Source organism: Cyprinus carpio, chromosome A24 (genome assembly GCF_018340385.1).
Source record: "Cyprinus carpio isolate SPL01 chromosome A24, ASM1834038v1, whole genome shotgun sequence".
NCBI classification, from domain to species: domain Eukaryota; kingdom Metazoa; phylum Chordata; class Actinopteri; order Cypriniformes; family Cyprinidae; genus Cyprinus; species Cyprinus carpio.
Window position 1 is genome coordinate 24,988,460 of NC_056595.1, and position 20,868 is coordinate 25,009,327.

General features: G+C 40.6%; 1 protein-coding gene across 1 annotated transcript; it reads right to left on the reverse strand.

Annotated features, from left to right (window-relative positions):
* Window positions 1–10,246: 10,246 nt before the first annotated feature.
* Window positions 10,247–15,822, reverse strand: LOC122135483 (E3 ubiquitin/ISG15 ligase TRIM25-like; the record flags this gene model as incomplete). Its single annotated transcript, XM_042714930.1, has 3 exons — window positions 15,717–15,822; window positions 14,118–14,638; window positions 10,247–10,303 (listed from the first exon to the last, which is right to left on the reverse strand). Coding segments are annotated over exons 1-3 (684 nt in total), but the record flags the coding sequence as incomplete, so codon positions are not given.
* Window positions 15,823–20,868: the final 5,046 nt, after the last annotated feature.

Here is a 20,868-nt window from a genome sequence, read left to right on the forward strand (position 1 = left end):
TCCGAACATGCATGAGTTCAGGGTGATTCTAGCCAAACATGCACATCTGTGTCGGCGTTTGTGTGAAACGGAAGCAGTTTAATGTGAAGTTCAAACTCCAACAGGTGCTTTTTGACGGAAAACGCATTTTTTTGAAAAAAATGTTTGCATAGTTTGTCCAAGGCTTCTTATTTGAAGTATGTTTTATTTTTATTGTATAAAATAGAATTAGAATTCATTTAGATATTAATTATACACTATTTGCTTAAAGTTGTCTTGTGTTTGATGCATAATACAGCCAATAGTTTATGATTGTTTTAAGTTTGTACATGAAATTAATTCATCAACTCATTCATCACAAGACTTGTACTGGCAAATGACTTCTCACCTCTGATTCCCAACAATTTTAGAGGACAATTACTCCTCGTCACTCCCCTGTCGTTTCAAAGAATAGTACAATGGTGAACGTGACAAGTATAAAAGCCTCATCCGTTTGGGAAGGTGTTTATACTTTCGCCTGGCTCCTCGTCAGTCAGCGGAGCCAGGCGAAAGTATAAATCCCGCTTAACTTTGTTTGTTGTCATCTTCTAAATAATGCCGCAAGTGGGACTTGAGGAAATGTCGTTGGTCGCGTCTGTGCAGTGAGACACCGGAAACAGAATATTAATGACTAAATGAGACGAAATAACGTTAAAACATTTTGTTTCGTCTCGTTTTGGTCAATGAAAATGAAGAGACATTTTAGTATAGTTTTTATTTTGTAAACCACATTTAGTCTCACTTTTATTCGTCAACGATATTGCATTATACATTTAATTATAGTCATCATCACATGAACAGCATTTACGTTGCGTCTCGTCTAGTTTTCGTCACATGATAAAGGTGTGTTGACGACGATATTTAGTCATAATTTTCATTGACAAAAGCAACACTACTGGACACTTGCACCTGTCATCAATCAGCACCTCATTAACTGGCTTGTATATAAGCACACACCTCAGTCACCTTCACTGTCCAATCTCATATACATGTAAAGGACTCTCTGAATCAACTCCTACTTCTATTGGAGCTGCTTACCTGCTTAACTTGCCTCCTGTGTTCCTCGTAGTGTCTCCTAGTCTCCCAGTGTCTCCATATCCTTCTAGTTCAGAACTGCTGAGGTGTGTGCTCTTCCATTGCTCTTCCCGATATCCTGTTGGACAAAGACTTTGATTACCATTCCCATTATATCCTTTGAACTGATTCACGATCTTTATATTCACCATATGCATGACCGGATTCCATACCCATACTCTCTGTGACCAAATAAACATCTTTGAACATTTTAACCTGTTGTGTCAAGACCTCTTCCGTTACAGTTGGCTATTGCTACAAATATACCTGTGGTACTTATGACTGGTTTTGTGGTCCAGGACCACATATGTTATTATATTATTGTATATTATTCTATCTTTTATCTGTATTTTACTTCTGCTCTAGCTTGTTTCCTTCTAATAAACCTGCAACTGCATACAAAATATTGTTGGCTCTGTGTCAAATTGCTTGTTTTGTTCCTAGATCCTTCAGTGCTGATGGCCTGCAGCACCCCAGCAGAGTCGGAGTGAACCTCCTGTCAGACAACATCTCCAAGATTCTATAAACCACAGGAGTAGTAAGTAAAAGTTGTGGCCTAATGGTTAGAGATTTGGACACATTATCCAAAGGTTGTGAGTTCAAGTCTGGACCCGCAGGAATTGTAGGTGGGGGGAGTGAATGTAGAGCGCTCTCTCCACCCTCAATACCACAACTGAGGTGCCCTTAAGCAAGGCACCGAACCACCAGGTGCCGCAGCCTAAATGGCTGCCCACTGCTCCAGGTGTGTGTTCACCACCACAGCATTTATTTAAAACAGAAATGTTTGCTCTAACTTTTGATAATTGATAATAAGACATTGATAATAATCAGAAATGTTTCTTGAGCAGCAAATCAGCATATTAAAATGATATCTGAAGGATCATGTGACTCGGAAGACTGAAGTAATGAAAATTCAGCTTAGATCACAGAAATAAATTACATTTCACAATATATTCACATAGAAAACTTTTGTGTAAAATTGTAAAAATATTTCACATTACTGTTTCTACTTCATTTTCATCAAATAAATGCAGCCTTGGTGAGTAGAAGAGACTTCTTTCAAAGACGTAAAAAATCTTACAGACATCAAACTTTTGAACAATAGTGTAAATTACAGTTAAGATGTTCCACCCACTTAAATGATAATGTGGAGACTGCCTGTTCCCCAAATAATGAGGACAAATAATACCTTTACTAAGGGATCACATGAAACATGCCCTCCAGAAACTTGCGTTCTGCAAGGGAACGATGCCTTGTGGTGCCATCCCAAAGAGGTTCAAAATCACTCTCACAGACCTTTTCCTGGACTGTGCCCAGCTGGTAGAATGACATTTACATTTACATTTTACATTTACATTTAATCATTCAATTCACAGAAGTTGTGATGAAACGATGGGTTAGCTGGAACCACCAGCAGTTCTGTCTTAGTAAGGTTTAGCTGAAGAGGATGGTCATTCATCCAGCTAGAAATGTCACTCAGACAGGCTGCAATGCGAGCAGCTACCGTCGGATCATCTGGTTGGAATGAGAAGTAGAGTTGAGTGTCATCAGCGTAGCAGTGATAGGAAAAGCCATGCTTCTGAATGACAGATCCTAATGACGTCATGTAGATGGAGAAGAGAAGTGGTCCAAGTACTGAGCCTTGAGGAACCCCAGTAACAAGTTGTTGTGACTTAGAAACTTCACCCCTCCAAGACACCCTGAAGGATCTATCAAAAAGGTAGGACTTAAACCACAGAAGTGCGGTTCCAGAGATGCCCATCTTTCTGAGGGTGGACAGGAGAATCTGGTGATTAACGGTGTCAAAAGCAGCAGACAGGTCCAGCAAGATGAGTACTGAGGATTTTGAAGCTGCTCTTGCCAGTCGCAGGGCTTCAGTAACCGAGAGCAGGGCAGTCTCAGTTGAGTGGCTGCTTTTGAAGCCAGATTGGTTGCTGTCAAGGAGGTTGTTCTGTACAAGAAACAGAGAGTTGGTTGAACACAGCTCGCTCAAGTGTCTTTGCAATGAGGGATACCGGTCTGTAGTTTTCTAGAAGTGCTGGATTTAGAGATGGTTTCTTCAGCATCGGGCTTACCCAAGCCTGCTTAAATGCTGAGGGAAATGTTCCAGAGTGAAGAGAGAAGTTGATAATGTGAGTAAGTGAAGGTATGACTGAAGAAGAAATCGCTTGAAGGAGTTGAGTGGGGATCGGATCAAGTGGACAAGTAGTAGGATGACTGGACACGATAAGTTTGGAAACGTCCGTCTCTGAGAGTGGAGAGAAGGAGGAGAGAGAGTGAGCATTAGTCGTTGTGAAGTTATCCTCAGTCTGCGGTGTGGAGAATTGGTCACTGATGGTTCTTGTCTAATTTGTGAAGAAAACTGCAAAGTCGTCAGCTGTAAGAGTCGATGGAGGAGGAGGTGGAGGCGGATTAAGAAGAGAAGAGAAAGTTTTGAAGAGTGTGCGAGCGTCACAACAGTTGTTCATTTTGTTTTATTACTTTGATGTTTTAGCAGTGAAGACATTTGCAGAGAATGAAGAAAGAAGAGACTGATACACACTGAGGTCGGTAGAGTTTCTTGATTTATGCCATTTCCTCTCTGCAGCCCTGAGTTTAGAGCGATGTTCACGGAGATCTTCAGACAGCCAGGGGGCAGATGGGGTGGTGCGTGCTGGTCTAGACGACAGTGGGCAAAAGTTGTCCAAGCAAGAGGTTAAAGTGGAGCAAAGAGTGTCAGTAGCACTGTTCGTGTCCAGAGCTGAAAACTGTGAGAATGAAGAAAGTGAGGATGAAACCACAGAGGATAGGCGAGATGGAGAGAGTGAGCATAGGTTCCGTCGAAAGATGACCTGCGTTGGAGTGTGTGTTGCTTCAGGAGTGCTAGGTTAGCAGTAATGAGGAAGTGGTCTGAGGTGTGCAGTGGAGCAACTAAAGAGTTGTCCACGGAGCAACAGCGTGTGTAGATGAGGTCCAGTTGGTTGCCTGTGAGTCGCTGTAGTAGACACTCGCTTGAGATCAAATGAGGCGAGCAGAGTGTTGAAGTCAGCAGCCTTGGGTTTATCTAGGTGGATGTTGAAGTCACCAAGCAGTACCAGAGGAGTACCATCTTCAGGAAAGTTTGATCGCAGCACATCCAACTCCTCCAAGAAGTTTCCCAATTGACCTGGGGGACTATAAATTACCACAAAGTGGATTTTAACAGGGTGGGTTAGAGTAATTGCATGTGATTCAAATGAACCGTTACCTGTAGCTGATGGTTGAAGATCAAATTTCCAATCTTTTGATATTAGGAGACCAGTACCTCCACCCCTCCCAGTCGTACTAGGAGTGTAGGAACAAGTGAAATTAGTGGAGAGGGCTGCGGGAGTGGCAGTGTCATCAGGTTTGATCCAAGTCTCAGTTAGTGCCATGAGGTTGAGACTGTAATGAGTAGCAATAGAAGAAATGAAGTCTGCTTTGTTAACAGCAGACTGGCAGTTCCAGAGACCAACTGGAATAGAGAGCGTAGTAGTAGAGGTCAGAGGGACAGGCCGTAGATTTGTCGGATAGGCCTTCCTTCTAAGTACATTGCGTGTTCTCCGAGTGTTAGTAGTGATAGTAGAGATCTGAAAGCACATAGTGAGTACAAGTGACCTAAATAAGTATTTGAGAACAAGCTATATAAAAAGTAAAGAAAGGGGAGAAAAGCAATACTCAAGAGCTTTGTCGGTGTCCTTGCTCAGTGGAGTCGCGCAGAGTCGATGGTCTTCTCACTCGTCGGTCTTCACACGAGGAGGTTTTACACGAGGGCTGCTGCAGTGAAACCTACCACTTATATATTTGCCTGATTACATGTGATTGAAGTCAGCTGGTCACGCCTCCCTATTTAGCAGACCGAAACTGGCCAGTCCCGCGATAGGCAAATGCAAAACCAAGCGCCACTTCAGCACGTATTTACCAGGGTAAGACACACAGTAAATAAAGCAAAGTTTTCCTAGCAACGACAATCACGCAGTAGTCTAATGAGAAAACTAGGCAAAACACTTACAAACTGCTGTCCTTATCTGTTGCTCGACTGTTTCTTCTGATAAGCACTTCCAAAACAGCTAGTTAAGTACTTTCACTGGCTTTGGTCATGCCTCCCTATTTATCAGACCGAAACTGGCCAGTCCCACGATAGGCAAACACAAAACCAAGCGCCACTTCAGCACATATTTACCAGGGTAAGACAGTTAATAAAGCAAAGTTTTCCTAGCAACGACGATCACGCAGTAGTCTAATGAGAAAAGAAGGCAAAACACTTACTTACCCTTATATTGCCTAGGGTAAGTTTGATGATTTTCAACCCGCTTTGTATTATTGCAATGTCTGAAATATCTGTAAATGAACAATATTTACTCTTTCTCTGAGTTATGTGTACCTATATGTCTCTTTTTATTTGTAAGCAACACTCTGCAGGAGGTTGCAAACTGAAATGATGAGTTTTGACAAAATGACAAAAAGACTTTTTGCAGCATAAAAATTAAAAAATGCTGTTTAATATAAACGTGGTATCTCGGAGAAAGAATAAACATTGTTCTTTTATATATGTCACCTACATTGTAACAATACAAAATGGATTGAAAATTGTTGAACTTTTGTGTTTATGTAACTCATATTATTGTAACTCAGCCTTTGCCATTAAAATAGCCTTCAGGGGTGAAAACCAAATGAAATGTGTACATTTTTTCTTATCTTATTTATTTATTTATTTTATTATTATTATTATTATTATTATTATTATTATTATTATTATTATTATTATTAGGACTGCCCTAAAGAAGCTACATGTTTCACAAAAGACAAAAGTTAAATTTACCCTGATCTTCAAATTTACCCCCGGTTCTTAATGCATGGCCTTTCCTTCTGGAGCATCAGTAAGCATTTGAACCTTCTGTAATAGTTGTATATGAGTCCCTCAGTTGTCCTCAGTGTGAAAAGATGGATCTCAAAATCATAGAGTCAGTGTTTGAAAGGGTGCAAATACACAAAAATACTGGGAAAAAAAATAATTTGTGGAACCTGAAGGATTTTTCTGAAGAACAGCAGGCAGTTTAACTGTTCAGGTCAAGCAAGGGACTCATGAACAATTATCACTAAACAAAAATGCACAGCTGTGGATCATTTAGGTCACAACACAGTATTAAGAATCAAGGGGGTGTAGACTTTTGAACAGGGTTATTTATATAAATTCAACTATTATTTTCTCTTGTGGACTATACGTAAACATCTTTTATGTGAAATATCTGTGTTCCACAGTTATTGTCAAGTGTTCATGAGATGGATTGCCTGAGGGAAGAAACTGTTCCTGTATCTGGCTGTTCTGCTGCTCAGAGCTCTGTAGCGTCGACCAGATGGCAACAGTTCAAGGAGGGAGTGTGCTGGATGTGAGGGGTCCAGAGTGATTTTGCTAGCCCTTTTGCTCACTCTGGATGAGTACAGTTCTTGAATAGAAGGGACGGTTGTACGAATGATTCGCTCAGCAGTCCGGACTACCCTCTGTATTCTTCTGAGGTCAGATTTGGTAGCTGAGCTGAACCAGACAGATACTGAAGTGCAGAGGACGAATTCAATGATGGCGGAGTAGAACTGTTTAAGCAGCTCCTGTGGCAGGTTGAACTTCCTCAGCTGGCGAAGGAAGTACATCCTCTGCTGGGCCTTTTTCACAATGGAGTCAATGTGAATGTCCCACTTCAGGTCCTGAGAGATTGTGGTGCCCAGGAACCTGAATGAATCCACTGTCATTACAGTGCTGTCCATGATGGTGAGTGGGGGGAGTGGAGGGGGGTTTCACCTGAAGTCCACAAACATCTCCACAGTTTTGAGCGTGTTGAGCTCCAGGTTGTTAAGACTGCACCAGACAGCTAGCGACATTAAAAATATATACATCATAACTTATTCAAAGAAATAACACTGACTGCATATGGTACAGACTTAAAGACATGAAGCTTTATTTCCAAGATGATGCATGGTAAGCTTTGAATTTTAATACAATATACCAAGATACCAAATGTTTGTAAGTTTCACCATGAGCACTCCCTCTCCTAGGTCATTAAAAATGTCTGACATTAATTTAGTGATCAAATTTAACACTCTTATGAAAATATAACATTTTTTAATTTTCATTTAAAGCTGACTATTTTTTAAACTGTTTGTCATAAATCAATCAATCAACAAATCAAGCAATCGAGCTTGGGTTCGGACCAAGCAACTGAACCAAGTGTGAAAGCACCCAGAGTTTGATAAAAGTACAGAAACACATCGTCACTCAGCACACACACACACACATACTGATCTTACTGTCTATATGAGGATTTATTACATACATTTATTCTGACATGTTATTTCAGTGATAGAAGTTCAGCTGCAGTATTAATGTCATGAAGAGAAAAAAATAGACTCTATAATATCTCACTGTTACTTATTTATCATGCAGCTCAAAGCATTATGGGTAGAATCTCTCGTCAATCTATTCTGATTCTTCAACACAGTTTCACTGATGATCCAGAACCAACACCAAACCCAGGATAGAGCGGCTGAGTGAATGTGGTCTGGACTGTGTGGATGAGGCTCATTGTGTCAGAGACGCTGTAGAAGGACAGAGTTCCTGCACTGTGATCCACAAACACTCCTATTCTACTGCTGATGGACTCTACAGGGACAGCAGTCCATATGTTATTGTGTCCAAATGAGTATCTGGAGGGAGAGCAGAACAAACTCCAGCACTGATCATTAGATCCAAAACTACACTCATCACCCCCTCCCTTCCTGCTCATGCTCTTATATGACACTGATATAAACACACCATCATCTCCACTCCACTCCAGCTCCCAGTAACAGCATCCACATACACTTTCTCTACACAACACCTGACACACACAATCAAATCTGTCTGGATGATCAGGATACGGCTGGAGTGTGTTAGTGTCAGTAATCACTCTGTTGCTCTCAGACAGACAGAGGTATTTATTCACAGCTGATGGACAGATTCTCTCAGACCATCAGAAGAGACGAGAGAACTGAAGAGATCATCAGTTACGTCTGTAGATTCAGGAGGTGCTGAGAGAGACTGGAAACTCTACAGAAAACAGAAATCAAAACTCATCAGCTCCACCGCTTATACAAGTGATATAAAGCGAAAGAAAAGTTCTGACATGAGAGCCATTTGAGCGACGAACAGGGTAATAATATTTAATATTTCCAAGTAATCTCTCCTAATCATTGATTCACAACCTACACATATGTTGACTTTTCAACCTGCTGGTTTCTGAAATGAACAAGAGACACAGCTGCACAAATGATCAAAAGTCTTGTTTATATTTATGTGTTCAGCGCGGGACAAAATTAACTTTTCTAGACTAAAGCTTTAATGAAGGCTACTATTATACTACTATATAATACCACAATTTTTGAGGAAAAAATCTTCCCTAAGAGATTTCCAGAGCTGAAAGCCATTTGTCTCTTTCAGAAGAAGATGATCAGATGAGAGTCTGACTGATGATTATATAATAAGACACTCATGAAATGTTTCTCTGTGAGTCTCTGTCACAGCAGGATCTGCTCAAGTCCACTATGACTTTGTTCTTCTAGATCTGTGTTACCTCCAGGAACTGGATGTGATCCTGTGTGTGTAAAAGCTGCTCCAGCTCAGCGTCTCTCCTCCTCAGATCATTGATCTCCTGCTCCAGTCGCTCCAGTCGTTCTTCAGCTCGACTCACTGCAGTCTTTTCCTGATCTCTGATCAGTTGTATCAGCTCAGAGCGGCTTCTCTCAATGGAGCGGATGAGCTCAGTAAAGATCTTGTCACTGTACTCCACTGCTGTCTGTACAGAGCGCTGTTAGGACACACAGTGACTATGTTTACGTGGACATCAGTAATCTAATTATTTACCTTATTCTGAATAAGACAATATTATGATTAAGGTGTTTACATGAGTTGTACATGTTATAGTACATAGATCGATTAATTGCACACGTAACGATTATGATGCCATATACAGTTTTGGGTGTTTCATTTCTAATTTACTAAAAGCTTTTAATGCAGTTAATTATTTGTGATGCTATACATGCAAACAGATAATGGCATTGTTGTAGCCATTCATTTGTTTGTGTCAAACGATAGTCCACTGCTGTGTGTGTATCCTGTCGCAAAATGCGGCGAAAAGTCCTACATGATGGTAATAATGTGAATAAGGTGTGTACATGTCTTTACTGCACTTCAATAATGCCACTAAAATAGGAATACTCCACGTCTTAAGTCGATTAGTGTTTACGTCGATTATGACTTTAGCCGGATTAAGGTAATCAAAAATCTCTGTTTACATGATAGACTCTTAATTATAGTATTGTCTTAATCGTATTAAAATCGGTGTATTGCTGTCCATGTAAATGCACTGACTGATTCAGGCTTCAGTCTGAACTGAGACTGAAGGCGCATTTCCATTACAGAATTGCTCAAAACTTTGGCGATATTTTATAAATGTCGATAAAAAAGTATTGCAAAATGACGGCATGTCCATTAACCAATGTCATGCGACTAAAATGTAATCTTTTGCCTCTCGTGATAATTCATGGCAATGGATTTTGACAGATTTTGGCTATATTTATTCAAAGGAGGCGTATGCGTGTATCTTTACACAAGCAGTACAGATAGCAGCTTCAGAAACGTGCGTGGCACGGCTGGAAAAAACACAAGCAGTGGCGGCAATCAGCTTCAGTGGCCCTATCAGAGCCACACTGCACCGCAGACATGTGCAGTGTCTAAGCATTAATGGTAGGGAAAGCCCCTTATATTGGAGTGGCCACGTATGAAGTGTTTCTTGGAGGTTATAGTACATTAAAGAATGATCATATGGCTTTTTACATATGCCATGTAACCTGTAAATGTGAAAAAAAAAAAAAAGTTTCCATTGCAGTTTTGCGATTTATTCCTTTTTCGTATTGCCTTAAAAACCACCTCATATGAGGGTAAAAACTTTTTTGCAATATTTGGGAGTTTTTGCAAAATTGACACGTTTCCATTTGCCGTATTTTTAATTCACAAGTTCAATTTGCGCAATTTGAAGGGTCATAGAAAAACGCCTTGTGACAAACTTCTCTTCTTCTCCAGACTCACCTTATGAGACTCCACAGTCTCTCTCAGCTGCTGAAGATCTTTCTCTCTCTGCTGGATTCTCTGCTGGAACGTCTTCTGTGTCTCCTTCAGCTGCTTCTGCAGGACAAACAGATGATAGTGAATCTCACAGAAAACTACTAGCACTAAATCATCATGTGAACAGATGAATCCAGGAAAAGTGAAACTGATGGCTGTAGATTCAAACACCAGAAGTGATGACATGAGTATGTGAATTCACATGAAGATTAAGCCTGTTTCACACTACAGGTGTAACTATTCTAAAAGTGAAACTGACAGAGACATAGAGCTTCACACTGACAGTGTTTCTGCTGCATAATTAAGCTGCAGCTCTACAAAAAAAAAAAATGAACAAAGTAAATCAATTACTGAAATCATCTGAATTCAGTACGATTTAATGAATGGAAAGTCATCTGTCACTGCATTTAACTTGTGTTTTGAATGATGGAAGTATATATTTTGTCAAAGGAAAGATGAATAGTTCAGTATAGTTTATTTTATTTTGCTTAATCAAAGCCTATTTTACAAAAGATTGTGTTGCTAAAGGTTTTAGGGGCATTTTCACAAACAGTGAAACTCTTCTAATAGCTGCTGTTAATTTCTGCTGAATGCTATAACCTGTTAATATGGGCGCAAATATAAACAGTTTTTGGGAAATTTATTTTTAAAAGTAATGCATTACAATATTACATTACTCCATAAAAAAATAATTAATTGCGTTAGTTACTTTTTATGTAAAATAATGCATTACAGTATTTTGTTACACTATAAATAAGTCAAGTAAATTTTTATTTATAGAGCACAAAATTAAAACAACCATGGTTGATCCAAAGTGCTTTTCAATAAAAGGTTACTTAATATGCAACAGAGATCAAAATATATATATATATATATATATATATATATATATATATATATATATATACATATATATATATATATATATATATATATATATAAAACAAAAAAAAAACATACATCAAAAGTTCCGTACACAGGTGTGAAAATGAGTCTTTAAGTTTGATTTAAAAACAGAGCGATGGAGAGGCCCTGATAGTAAACGGTAAACTGTTCCAGAGTTTAGGGGCAGCAACAGCGAAAGCACTGTCAACCTTTGGATTTACAGTGAGAACGAGGGACAGATAAAAGAAGCTGGTTACAAGATCTTAATGACCTAGAGGTTATATGGCTGGATAAGATCACAGATATAATCCGGAGCTGACTTTTGCAATGCCTTGTATACAAAAAGAAGGACCTTGAAATCAACTATGAATTTGATAGGGAGCCAGTGCAATAAAGCAAGAACAGGAGTAATATGCTCCCTCTTTTTTGTTCCTGTCAACAATCTGGTTGCCTCATTTTGAACCATCTGAAGCCGAGATAGAGTGCTTTGAGGAAGGCCGACATACAGAGAGTTACAATAGTCCAGCCTGGAAGAGATTAGTGCATGGATGACAATTTCAAGATCTTTTCTAGAGAGAAAATGTTTTAATTTTGCAACAGATCTGAGGTGGAAGAAGCTACTCTTTACAACCGTGTTTACATGCTTGTCAAATTGTAGTAATGGATCGAAATGGACCCCTAGTTTTTTACATGGTGTTGTAAGTTATCACTAAGGGAAATTAAACCCATTTGTAAGAGTAGTATTGAGTGCAACGGGGCCTAGCAGAAGCACCTCAGTTTTGTCAGTGTTTAGTTGCAAAAAATTATTAGCCATCCAAGTTCTCACTTGGACTTGACTGGAAGGTAAGGTTGGAGGTCATCAGCGTAGCAATAATAGTTAATGTTATATTTCTGTAGAATGGAGCCTAGGGGAAGCATGTAGAGCGAGAACAATAAAGGGCCAAGAATAAAACCCTGAGGAACACCATATGGGACGGGCGCAGAAGGTGAGATGAACGACCCAATATTTACTGAAAACGTCCTACCCTTTAAATAAGAGGTGAACCACTGTAATGCTGTGCCTTGATCCCCTGCTACACACTGTAGTCGATTCAAGAGGATATCATGGTCAATAGTGTCGAAGGCTGCACTCAAATCTAACAGTATCAGAATGGCAGATGACCCTGAATCAATGGATAACAAAAGATCATTCTTAACTTTAAGCAAGGCTGACTCTGTACTGTGAAGTGCTCTAAAACCATAATGTAACTTAAACAGAAAGTAAAAAACATCCACACAAAAAGTAAACTGTGAAAGCACTGCTTTCTCTAAAACCTTAGAAATAAATGGCAGTTTAGAAATTGGCCGGTAGTTACTAAGAACAGATGGATCAAGTTGAGATCTTTTTAACAGGGGCTGTACAGAAGCATGTTTAAAAGACTCTGGGAAAACCCTGCTAGTCAAATAACTGTTTATAATAGTTAAAAAGGCAGGGCTAATAGTGTCCAACACCTCTCTAAGCAAACGGCCAGGCAGTACATCAGATAGACAAAATGTAAATTTCATCTAATGCACTAAATTGAGATGGAGTCACTGGTTTAAAACTAGTGAAACTGCTAGAAGGAGAGATCAGGTGAGAATGAACCATGTCAGGAGGAAAGAGGTGAGATCTGATATCTTGTACCTTCTGCACAAAGAAACCTAAGAATTCTATGCAGGTCTCGAGATTGCAAACAGGGGCTGAGCAAATGGTTGGATTAAGAAATGAGTCTATAGTTTTTAAAAATAACTTTTGGCCTGTTTGCATTCATGGCAATCAAATTTAAAAGTTATTGAGATATTGCATCACTGACAGACTTTTGATGGGTGGTTAGACAATCTTTTAAAATTTGATAAGAAACCTAAAGACCATCCCTTTTCCACCTGCGTTCAGCCCTCCTGCACTCTTGTCTGACCACATGGGTAGAAGCATTTAGCCAAGGTTGAGGACTAGATCTAGCTTGCTGCTTTCTAGGCTTCAGCGGAGCAACAGTATTCAAAACAGTATTCAACGGCCAGACCGCGAGTCAAAATAAGATCTAGTGTGTGGCCTAGGTTATGAGTAGCAGAAGAGACACACTGTACAAAATTGAGCAAGTCAGTGAGACTCATAAAATTTTTAACCATAGGTTAAGAGAGGCAGCAGACATGGATGTTAAAATACCCCAGAACCAACAGTCTATCACAGCATGACACTTGATTTGACAGAAAGTCTGAAACTCATGAATAAATGTTATCCTAACTTTCGGTGGTCTGTAAACAAGAATGCAGATTAGAGGACCATTGAAATCGATATACAAGAGTTGTGCCTCAAAACTAGAAAAGGCATCTACAGACAGTAGTTGACATTTGAATGACTTCTTGAAATGTTGTACCTAGACCACCACCAGGTCCATCTGGCCCGGGAGAGCTGTAAAAAGAAGAGTCAGAAGGAGATAGTTCACCCAGAGACGAAAGGTCATCAGGTCTCAGCCAGGTTTCAGTCAGGTTTCAGTCACAAACAGAAAATCCAAGGTGTGAGATGAGAAAAAGTTGTTCATAATGAATGTTTTATTTGACAATGACCTAGCAAAATTTGTCACGAAAACAGAAGGGCAGCGGGAGAGCAGCGGCAGTCAAAACACGCCAATAAGTAACTAATAAGTAAATTAAAGCAAATAAGTAACTAATTGCTTTAGTTTTAGTTAAAATAAATTCATTACTTTCTTTTTACTTCCCACCTCATATTAAGTAATTGCTTATGTTTTAATAACAAAAAATCCAAAAGAGAGCTATCAGTCAATTAATGGGAAAACAAAGGAACCTTATTTGAAAAAGTAACTCAGATATTCTGATGTAAATTTAAAAGTAATGTGTTACTTGTAAAAAGTAATCTGATTACGTAACTCTCATTACTTGTAATGCATTACCCCCAGCACTGAATATAAGCACATATGAAATGGGCACATATGAAAAGTCAAGATTTAAATACCTGTTTCTCTGTCCTCTGTGCTGCAGCTGATACAGTGTCGTGGTTTTTATGTTCATCCATCGGACACAGCATACATATAAATTTCTGGTCAGTGTGACAGAAAACCTCAAGGAGCTTCTCATGTTTCTGGCAGATCATCTCCTGCAGTCGTCCAGTGGCTTCAGTCAAATTGTGTCTCTTTCCTTTGAAGAAACTCTCATGTTGTTCAAGGTGATTCTGACAGTAAGAGTTCAGACACATCAGACAGGACTTGACAGCTTTGTATTTTCTTCCAGTACAAACGTCACACTGCACATCTCCAGCTCCAGCGTCACAGTCAGCAGAAAGTGTAATCGTCTTCAGTTTCTCCACCATTTCAGCCAGAATGGTGTTTTTCCATAAAGCAGGTCTTGGACTGAAGGTCTGTCTGCACTGAGGGCAGCTGTAGACTCTTGTCTGATCCCAGCAGTCTGTAATACAGCTCTTACAGTAACTGTGTCCACACTGGATGGTCACTGGATCCTTCAGGAGATCCAGACACACTGTACAGAGAGCTCATCCTGAGAAAATCTGGCTTCGGCCATTTTACTGCTTAAAGACAGGGATACAAACACACAACAGCTCAACTACACTTCAGTGTCTCTTTCCATGAATTTAAGTGATTTCTGTTTCCTGGTTTTGTGTTTGAGTGATGTGTGTAAAACAGGTACCTCATTCCTGCTCCTGTAGAGCCACATTCATGCTGAGTTCAGTTTCGACACTACTGACAAGTAAACACAAAGTCCTTGACTAGTTGATTCAGGTGCGTTTAAGTAGAGATCAAACTAAACACTATGGGAAAGTGACTCTCCTGGAATAGGAATAGGGAAACCTGATAATAATAATAATAAAAAAATTATAAAATAATAAATAATAAAAAATGTGTATTAGATGTCAGTCTCAGACAAAGACTTAAAGAACACAAATCACAGAAAGCAGAACAACACACTTTAAAACTGCAGTGATGCTGCATCCTAGTTACTACACTTGTGCACTATTTGTTGACAACAACATGCAGATTTATAAAGTGACGTAACATACAGCCATACTCAGAATTTGTGCTCTGCATTTAACCCATACAAAGTGCACTTGCGCGCACGCGCACACACACACACACACACGGAGCAGTGGGCAGTTATTTATGCTGCGGCGCCCAGGAAGCAGTTGGGGGTTCGGTGCCTCGCTCAAGGGCTCCTCAGTCGTGGTATTGAGGGTGGAGAGAGTACTGTACATTCAGTCCCCCCACCTACAGTTTCTTGCCGGCCCCGAGACTCGAACTCACAACCTTTGGATTTACAAGTCCGACTCTCTAACCATTATGCCACGACTTCCCCCAAATGATTCTCATTATGAATTTGGGAAGATGTTTGTTGTGCGTATAAAACTATCATATGCCTTTAAAAAAAAATTCACAAAAACGTTACTGAGCAACTGACGAGTAACAAGTTCAGTGCAGATTTTCCTTACGCCTTGGACTTTGAACCCTGGCGCCGCGAGCTTGTCAGAATACATGCAATTTGTGTGTGCATTAGACTAACGGGATCAAATATAACATTCTGCTGTTTATTTACTAGTCGTTACAGAACCTAACCACCAGCATCAGCAACCTCTTCTTCTCATCGGAGATGTGATGAAGCACTAAACAGTCTCTTGAACGTATGATGCACTGCCAAAAAGTTTGCTGCATTACTTCTTTCCTGATAGTTTTAAATACTTTCACACTGCCAACATGTTTGCTGCATTAGTGCGTGCCTCTTTTTGATCACGTTAGTCATTGTTCAGTACATATTATTCAGCCTTTTTGCCTATTCTGCCGAACACCGAAAGTGTGTTTTTTTTGCTATTTTCGACCGAATAATTTTGGTTGACGAATATTCGGTGCATCCCTAATTATTATTATAAATTTTATTTATAGCCGCCTTTCAGTGGCATTTAAGGACACCTTACAAAGTCCATAAAAATGAGATTAAACAATAAAACCAATACAACAAACAGACATTAAAATCACATAAAAGCCTGCCTAAACAAATACATTTCAAGACAAGATTTAAAAACCGTAAGACTTGAACTATTGCAAACTTCAAAAAAAAAAGGAAGTGAGTTCCATAAATGGGGAGTCGCAAAACCAAAAGCTTGTGACCCCATAAAAGTTGTCAGAGTGCGTGGAAGAAGAAGAGTAAGTGCAGAAGCCGATCTTAGAATGCGGGAAGGTGTGTGTATATGAAAGAGATCTAGAAGATATGAAGGAACCAAATTGTTGAGTGCTTTATAAGTTAAAAGTAAAATTTTAAAATTTACAAGGAATTTAACTGGGAGCCAATGCAAATTTTGTAGAACAGAAGAAATATGTTCAGAGATGGAAGTTTTGGTAATAAATCGAGCAGCAGCATTTTGTACCAACTCTAATTTACGAAGAGATTTTGAAGGATGCCCATAAAACAAAGCATTAAAATAGGTGAATTGTGATGTTACAAGAGCATGCACAAGAGCAGCAGTACTCTTGAGTGAAAGGACAGGACGCAGATAATTAATATTCCTAATGTGAAAGAACGCAGAACGGGTAATACTGTTAATATCAGCTTCAAATGACAGAGTACTATCGAGAATGACACCCAAACTTTTAACCTGATTAGACAGAGGAACAAAGCAATTATCTATTAGCACAGAGAAAATATTTGACTTAGCTATTGTTTTTGAACCAATGAAAAGAATTTCTGTTTTACTACTATTCAGTTTCAGAGAAATACTTGAAAACCAAGTTTTTAATGCATCTAAGCACTCGACAAGAGCAGAAGGATGAAACTTTGAGGAAGGTTTAGAAGACATATAAATTTGGGTGTCATCAGCAGAACAATGGAAATAGATACCATATTTCCTAAAAATAGAGGAAATTGGTAAAAGATAGATAAGAAACAAAAGAGGACCCAAGACAGAACCCTGAGGAACACCAGTGACAGATGCTTGATATACAGTGTTGATCGTTACAGTAGTCATTTGAGATGTTGCTAGGTATTTAGTGTGCTGTTCAGTTTGTTCATAGATCTGACATATTGATATGGCCTTGACTAGAGTGAGTTCTGGATCACGCAGCAGTGATTTTCTCATGTCACTTGATACCCCACAAACTAGTAGATCATGAATAAGCTCACCAAAGTTGCAGTTTTTTGCTCTTAGCCTCAAGTCACTAATATAAGTTTCAAAAGTCTCACTGGGCTTCTGTGATCTCGATTTCAATTTATGTCGTTCCATGATGACATTGGTGAGGAGCACAGACTTCACAGAACTCATAGAGACATTTACTTATGTATTACGGTTTTCTAAAAGGAATATGGGTTCAATCTTCAGCTGACTGGCAGGAGCTGCCACTGACCGTTCACGTGACCTGCCACCATCCACTGATAGGTCAGCTGACCTGCCACTTCAGCCAGAGAGGAGACTACTTAACTACTGAACACACACACACACACTTTAATAACTTCGAAACTAAACATAGCATGATTGTGGTTCTACAGGAGCAGGAATGAGGAACCTGCTTTACAGACTCGCAGACAAACCTGTTTTATCTTCATTCTGTTCAAAAGTTTTCACCTCCAGGCTTTTAATGCATCGTGTTTCCTTCTGGAGCGTCAGTGAGCATTTGAAACTTTTATATATATGATAATGCTATAAATAAGAATGATAAAACATTCGTATATATAACATTATAATATAAGAATATAATTTAGAGAATAGTTGCGTATGAGTACCTCAGTTGTTCTATGAAAAGATATATCTCAAAATCATAGTAATTGTTGGAAAGGGTTCAAATATGCAAAAGATGCTGGAAAACCACAGAATTTGTGGGGCCTGAAGGATTTTTCTGAAGAACAACGGGCAATTTAACTGTTAAGGACAAACATGGGACTCATGAACAACTATCAGCTAAAAAAATCAGCTGTGGATCATCCAGGTAACAACACTGTATTAAAAATCAAACGTACGTAAACTTTTAAACGCGGTCATTTTTTATATATTAAACTACTATTTTCTCTTATGAACTATATGTAAACGTCTTTTATATTAAATATCTTATTCAGGTCAGTACTAAATAAAAAATAACGAAGTTTGTATGATCTCTTTTTTTTTTTGTAAAATAATTACATTTTGTAAATTTTAAAAATATTTTTTGGATACTGCAAAGTGTAGTTATAATTTTTAACACAACTGTATGTATATATATATATATATATATATATAGTGTGACACGTGTCCCGAGCGCTCATCAGTTTCGTCATGGCAACGGCGCAGGCACACCTGCGCCTACTCATCACGGGCTGAGCGGCCACACCTGCGTGCCATCAGCCGCTGCTCATTTAAACCTCGCAAGCGGGCACAGAGGTGAGAGATGTCTCCACGAGAGCCGGCTTACATTGTCTTTTCCTCTGCCCCTAGAAAGCAGCGTGTGACAGCCAGCCCCAACGCCACGGGAGAGCACGGACCCACACTGCACTAGAAGCACTTCCTAGACAAGACGCCGACCACCGAACACCCAAACCACCTCACCGCACCGCCGATTCTGTTAATAAAATCCACCCTTCGGGGAACTTACCATCATCCTCGTGTCGTGTCCTACTTCACCCCGCCACACTGGTGGAGAATGCGGGCATAACAGGAGGAGGTACAGGAGATGTTAAGGTTAGGGGTAATCGAACCATCGCGCAGCCCGTGGTCCAGCCCCATCATCATGGTCCCGAAGCCCAACGGCACCCTCCGCTTCTGTAACGACTTCTCCCCTGACAGACCTGACCAGGAAGGGGCAGCCGGAGAAAGTCGGGTGGAACTCCGAGACAGAAGCAGCGTTCCTCAAAATCAAGGCCGCCCTGACGACGGAACCGTTCCTCCGTGCCCCCGACTTCAACCGCCCCTTCCTGCTGCAAACAGACGCGTCCGACACCGGGTTGGGAGCTGTCTTGTCGCAGGGCCACGACGGTGAGGAACACCCGGTGATGTACATCAGCCGAAAGCTGACCCCCGCAGAACAGCGGTACGCTACCGTAGAAAGGGAAGCATTGGCCGTCAAGTGGGCAGTCCTGGAGCTCCGCTATTACCTCCTCGGTCGCCACTTCACCCTCCTCATGGACCACGCTCCCCTGCAGTGGATGGCCCGGGCGAAGGAGACCAACGCCAGGGTGACGCGGTGGTTCCTGGTGCTCCAGGACTTTCACTTCACCCTACAACATTGGGCGGGGACGGCCAACGCCGACGGACTCTCCCGCCTGTGGTCAGCTTTCGCAGGTCTGTCAGGCTCCACTCCCCGCCCTACCCCAATCTCCCCAATGCTCCAGAGGAATAGGATGATGCTTGAGGATGAGGGGGGGGCACACCTGCGCCTACTCATCACGGGCTGAGTGATTCATATATATATGAATATATAAGAATGTTTCTGTAAGGGGTAGGTTTAGGGTTGGTGTATGTTAAGGGCATAGCATATCTAGTCATTTTTTAGTCTTTTATAAAATATCATGTCTTTGTGGCTCTACAGGAGCAGAAATGAGGAACCTTGCAGACTAACAGACTTGCAGATAAACTTGTTTTACACACAAACACCAGGAAACGTACTCAGTTACAAACGTAACCTCGTTTCCCTGAGATACGGGAACGAGTACAGTGTCTGCTAAGACGCTATAGGGAAAACTCCTTTTTCTCAGATGACTTATGCTTTTTCAGTAATGCAGAACAACACCACCACCATTTTTTTCAGCAAAATAAAACAACTAACCAATGGCGATGAAGCCTACCAAAGCCCACCAATATGGGGAGGGCCATCTGGCTATATAAGCGGGCATGTTGCCATAGGATTCTCAGGTTACTTCGACTGAAGCGATGACTGAGTCGTGTAGCTGTATAGCATGGCTAAGTATGCAGTACTCATTCCCGTATCTCAGCGAACCGAGGTTACGTTTGTAACTGAGTACGTTCCCTATCAATACTCCACTCATACTGCATCTGCTAAGACTCTGTGGGGAATGAGTACAATCCTGCCATGCTATACTTATAGGAACGACTCATACTTGCCTTAAGCACCACAAGGGGCTTAGAGGGACAAGTAATTTTTTCTAGGGGCAGGAGGCACTAGGGTTAAACTTGAAGAGGTCAGCCCAGCCATAAGTAAACGTTCCAGGAAAAAACCTACAGCCTTGGCACTCCGGCTCTTACTCTCAAGGGGCACTCCGGCTCTTACTCCCAAGGGGCAGTTTAGGCCCAAGTTTAGGCCCAAGGAGGAGTAAGCACTATAGGATCAACTACCCATTTGGAGGGTTTCTGCTTAGTGACCAGAAGCCTTCTGGTGCAGCCACCAAAGCATATTAAGAGTTGTTCTGACTGCCTAATTGGGGTGGAATGCTCAATATAGATTCTCAATACCCTGACTGGGCAGAGTAGTTTTAACTCCTGTTCTTCCTCTGAGGCAGGAAGTGCTGATAGAGTTATCACTTGTGCTCTGAATAGGGTGGAGAGCACCTTAGGTATGTACCCAAGCCTTGGTTTCAGGACGACCTTAGAGTTGTTCGGCCCGAATTCCAGGCAAGAGGGGCTTACAGAGAGTGGCTGTAGATCTCCAATCCGCTTTATTGAGGCTGACGCCATTAGAAGAAAGTTTTTTAGCATCAGGGGACGAAAGTCAACGGATTGTAGTGGCTCAAAGGGAGGGCTCCTTAGAGCCCTCATCACCGTGGACATGTCCCATGTAGGGACT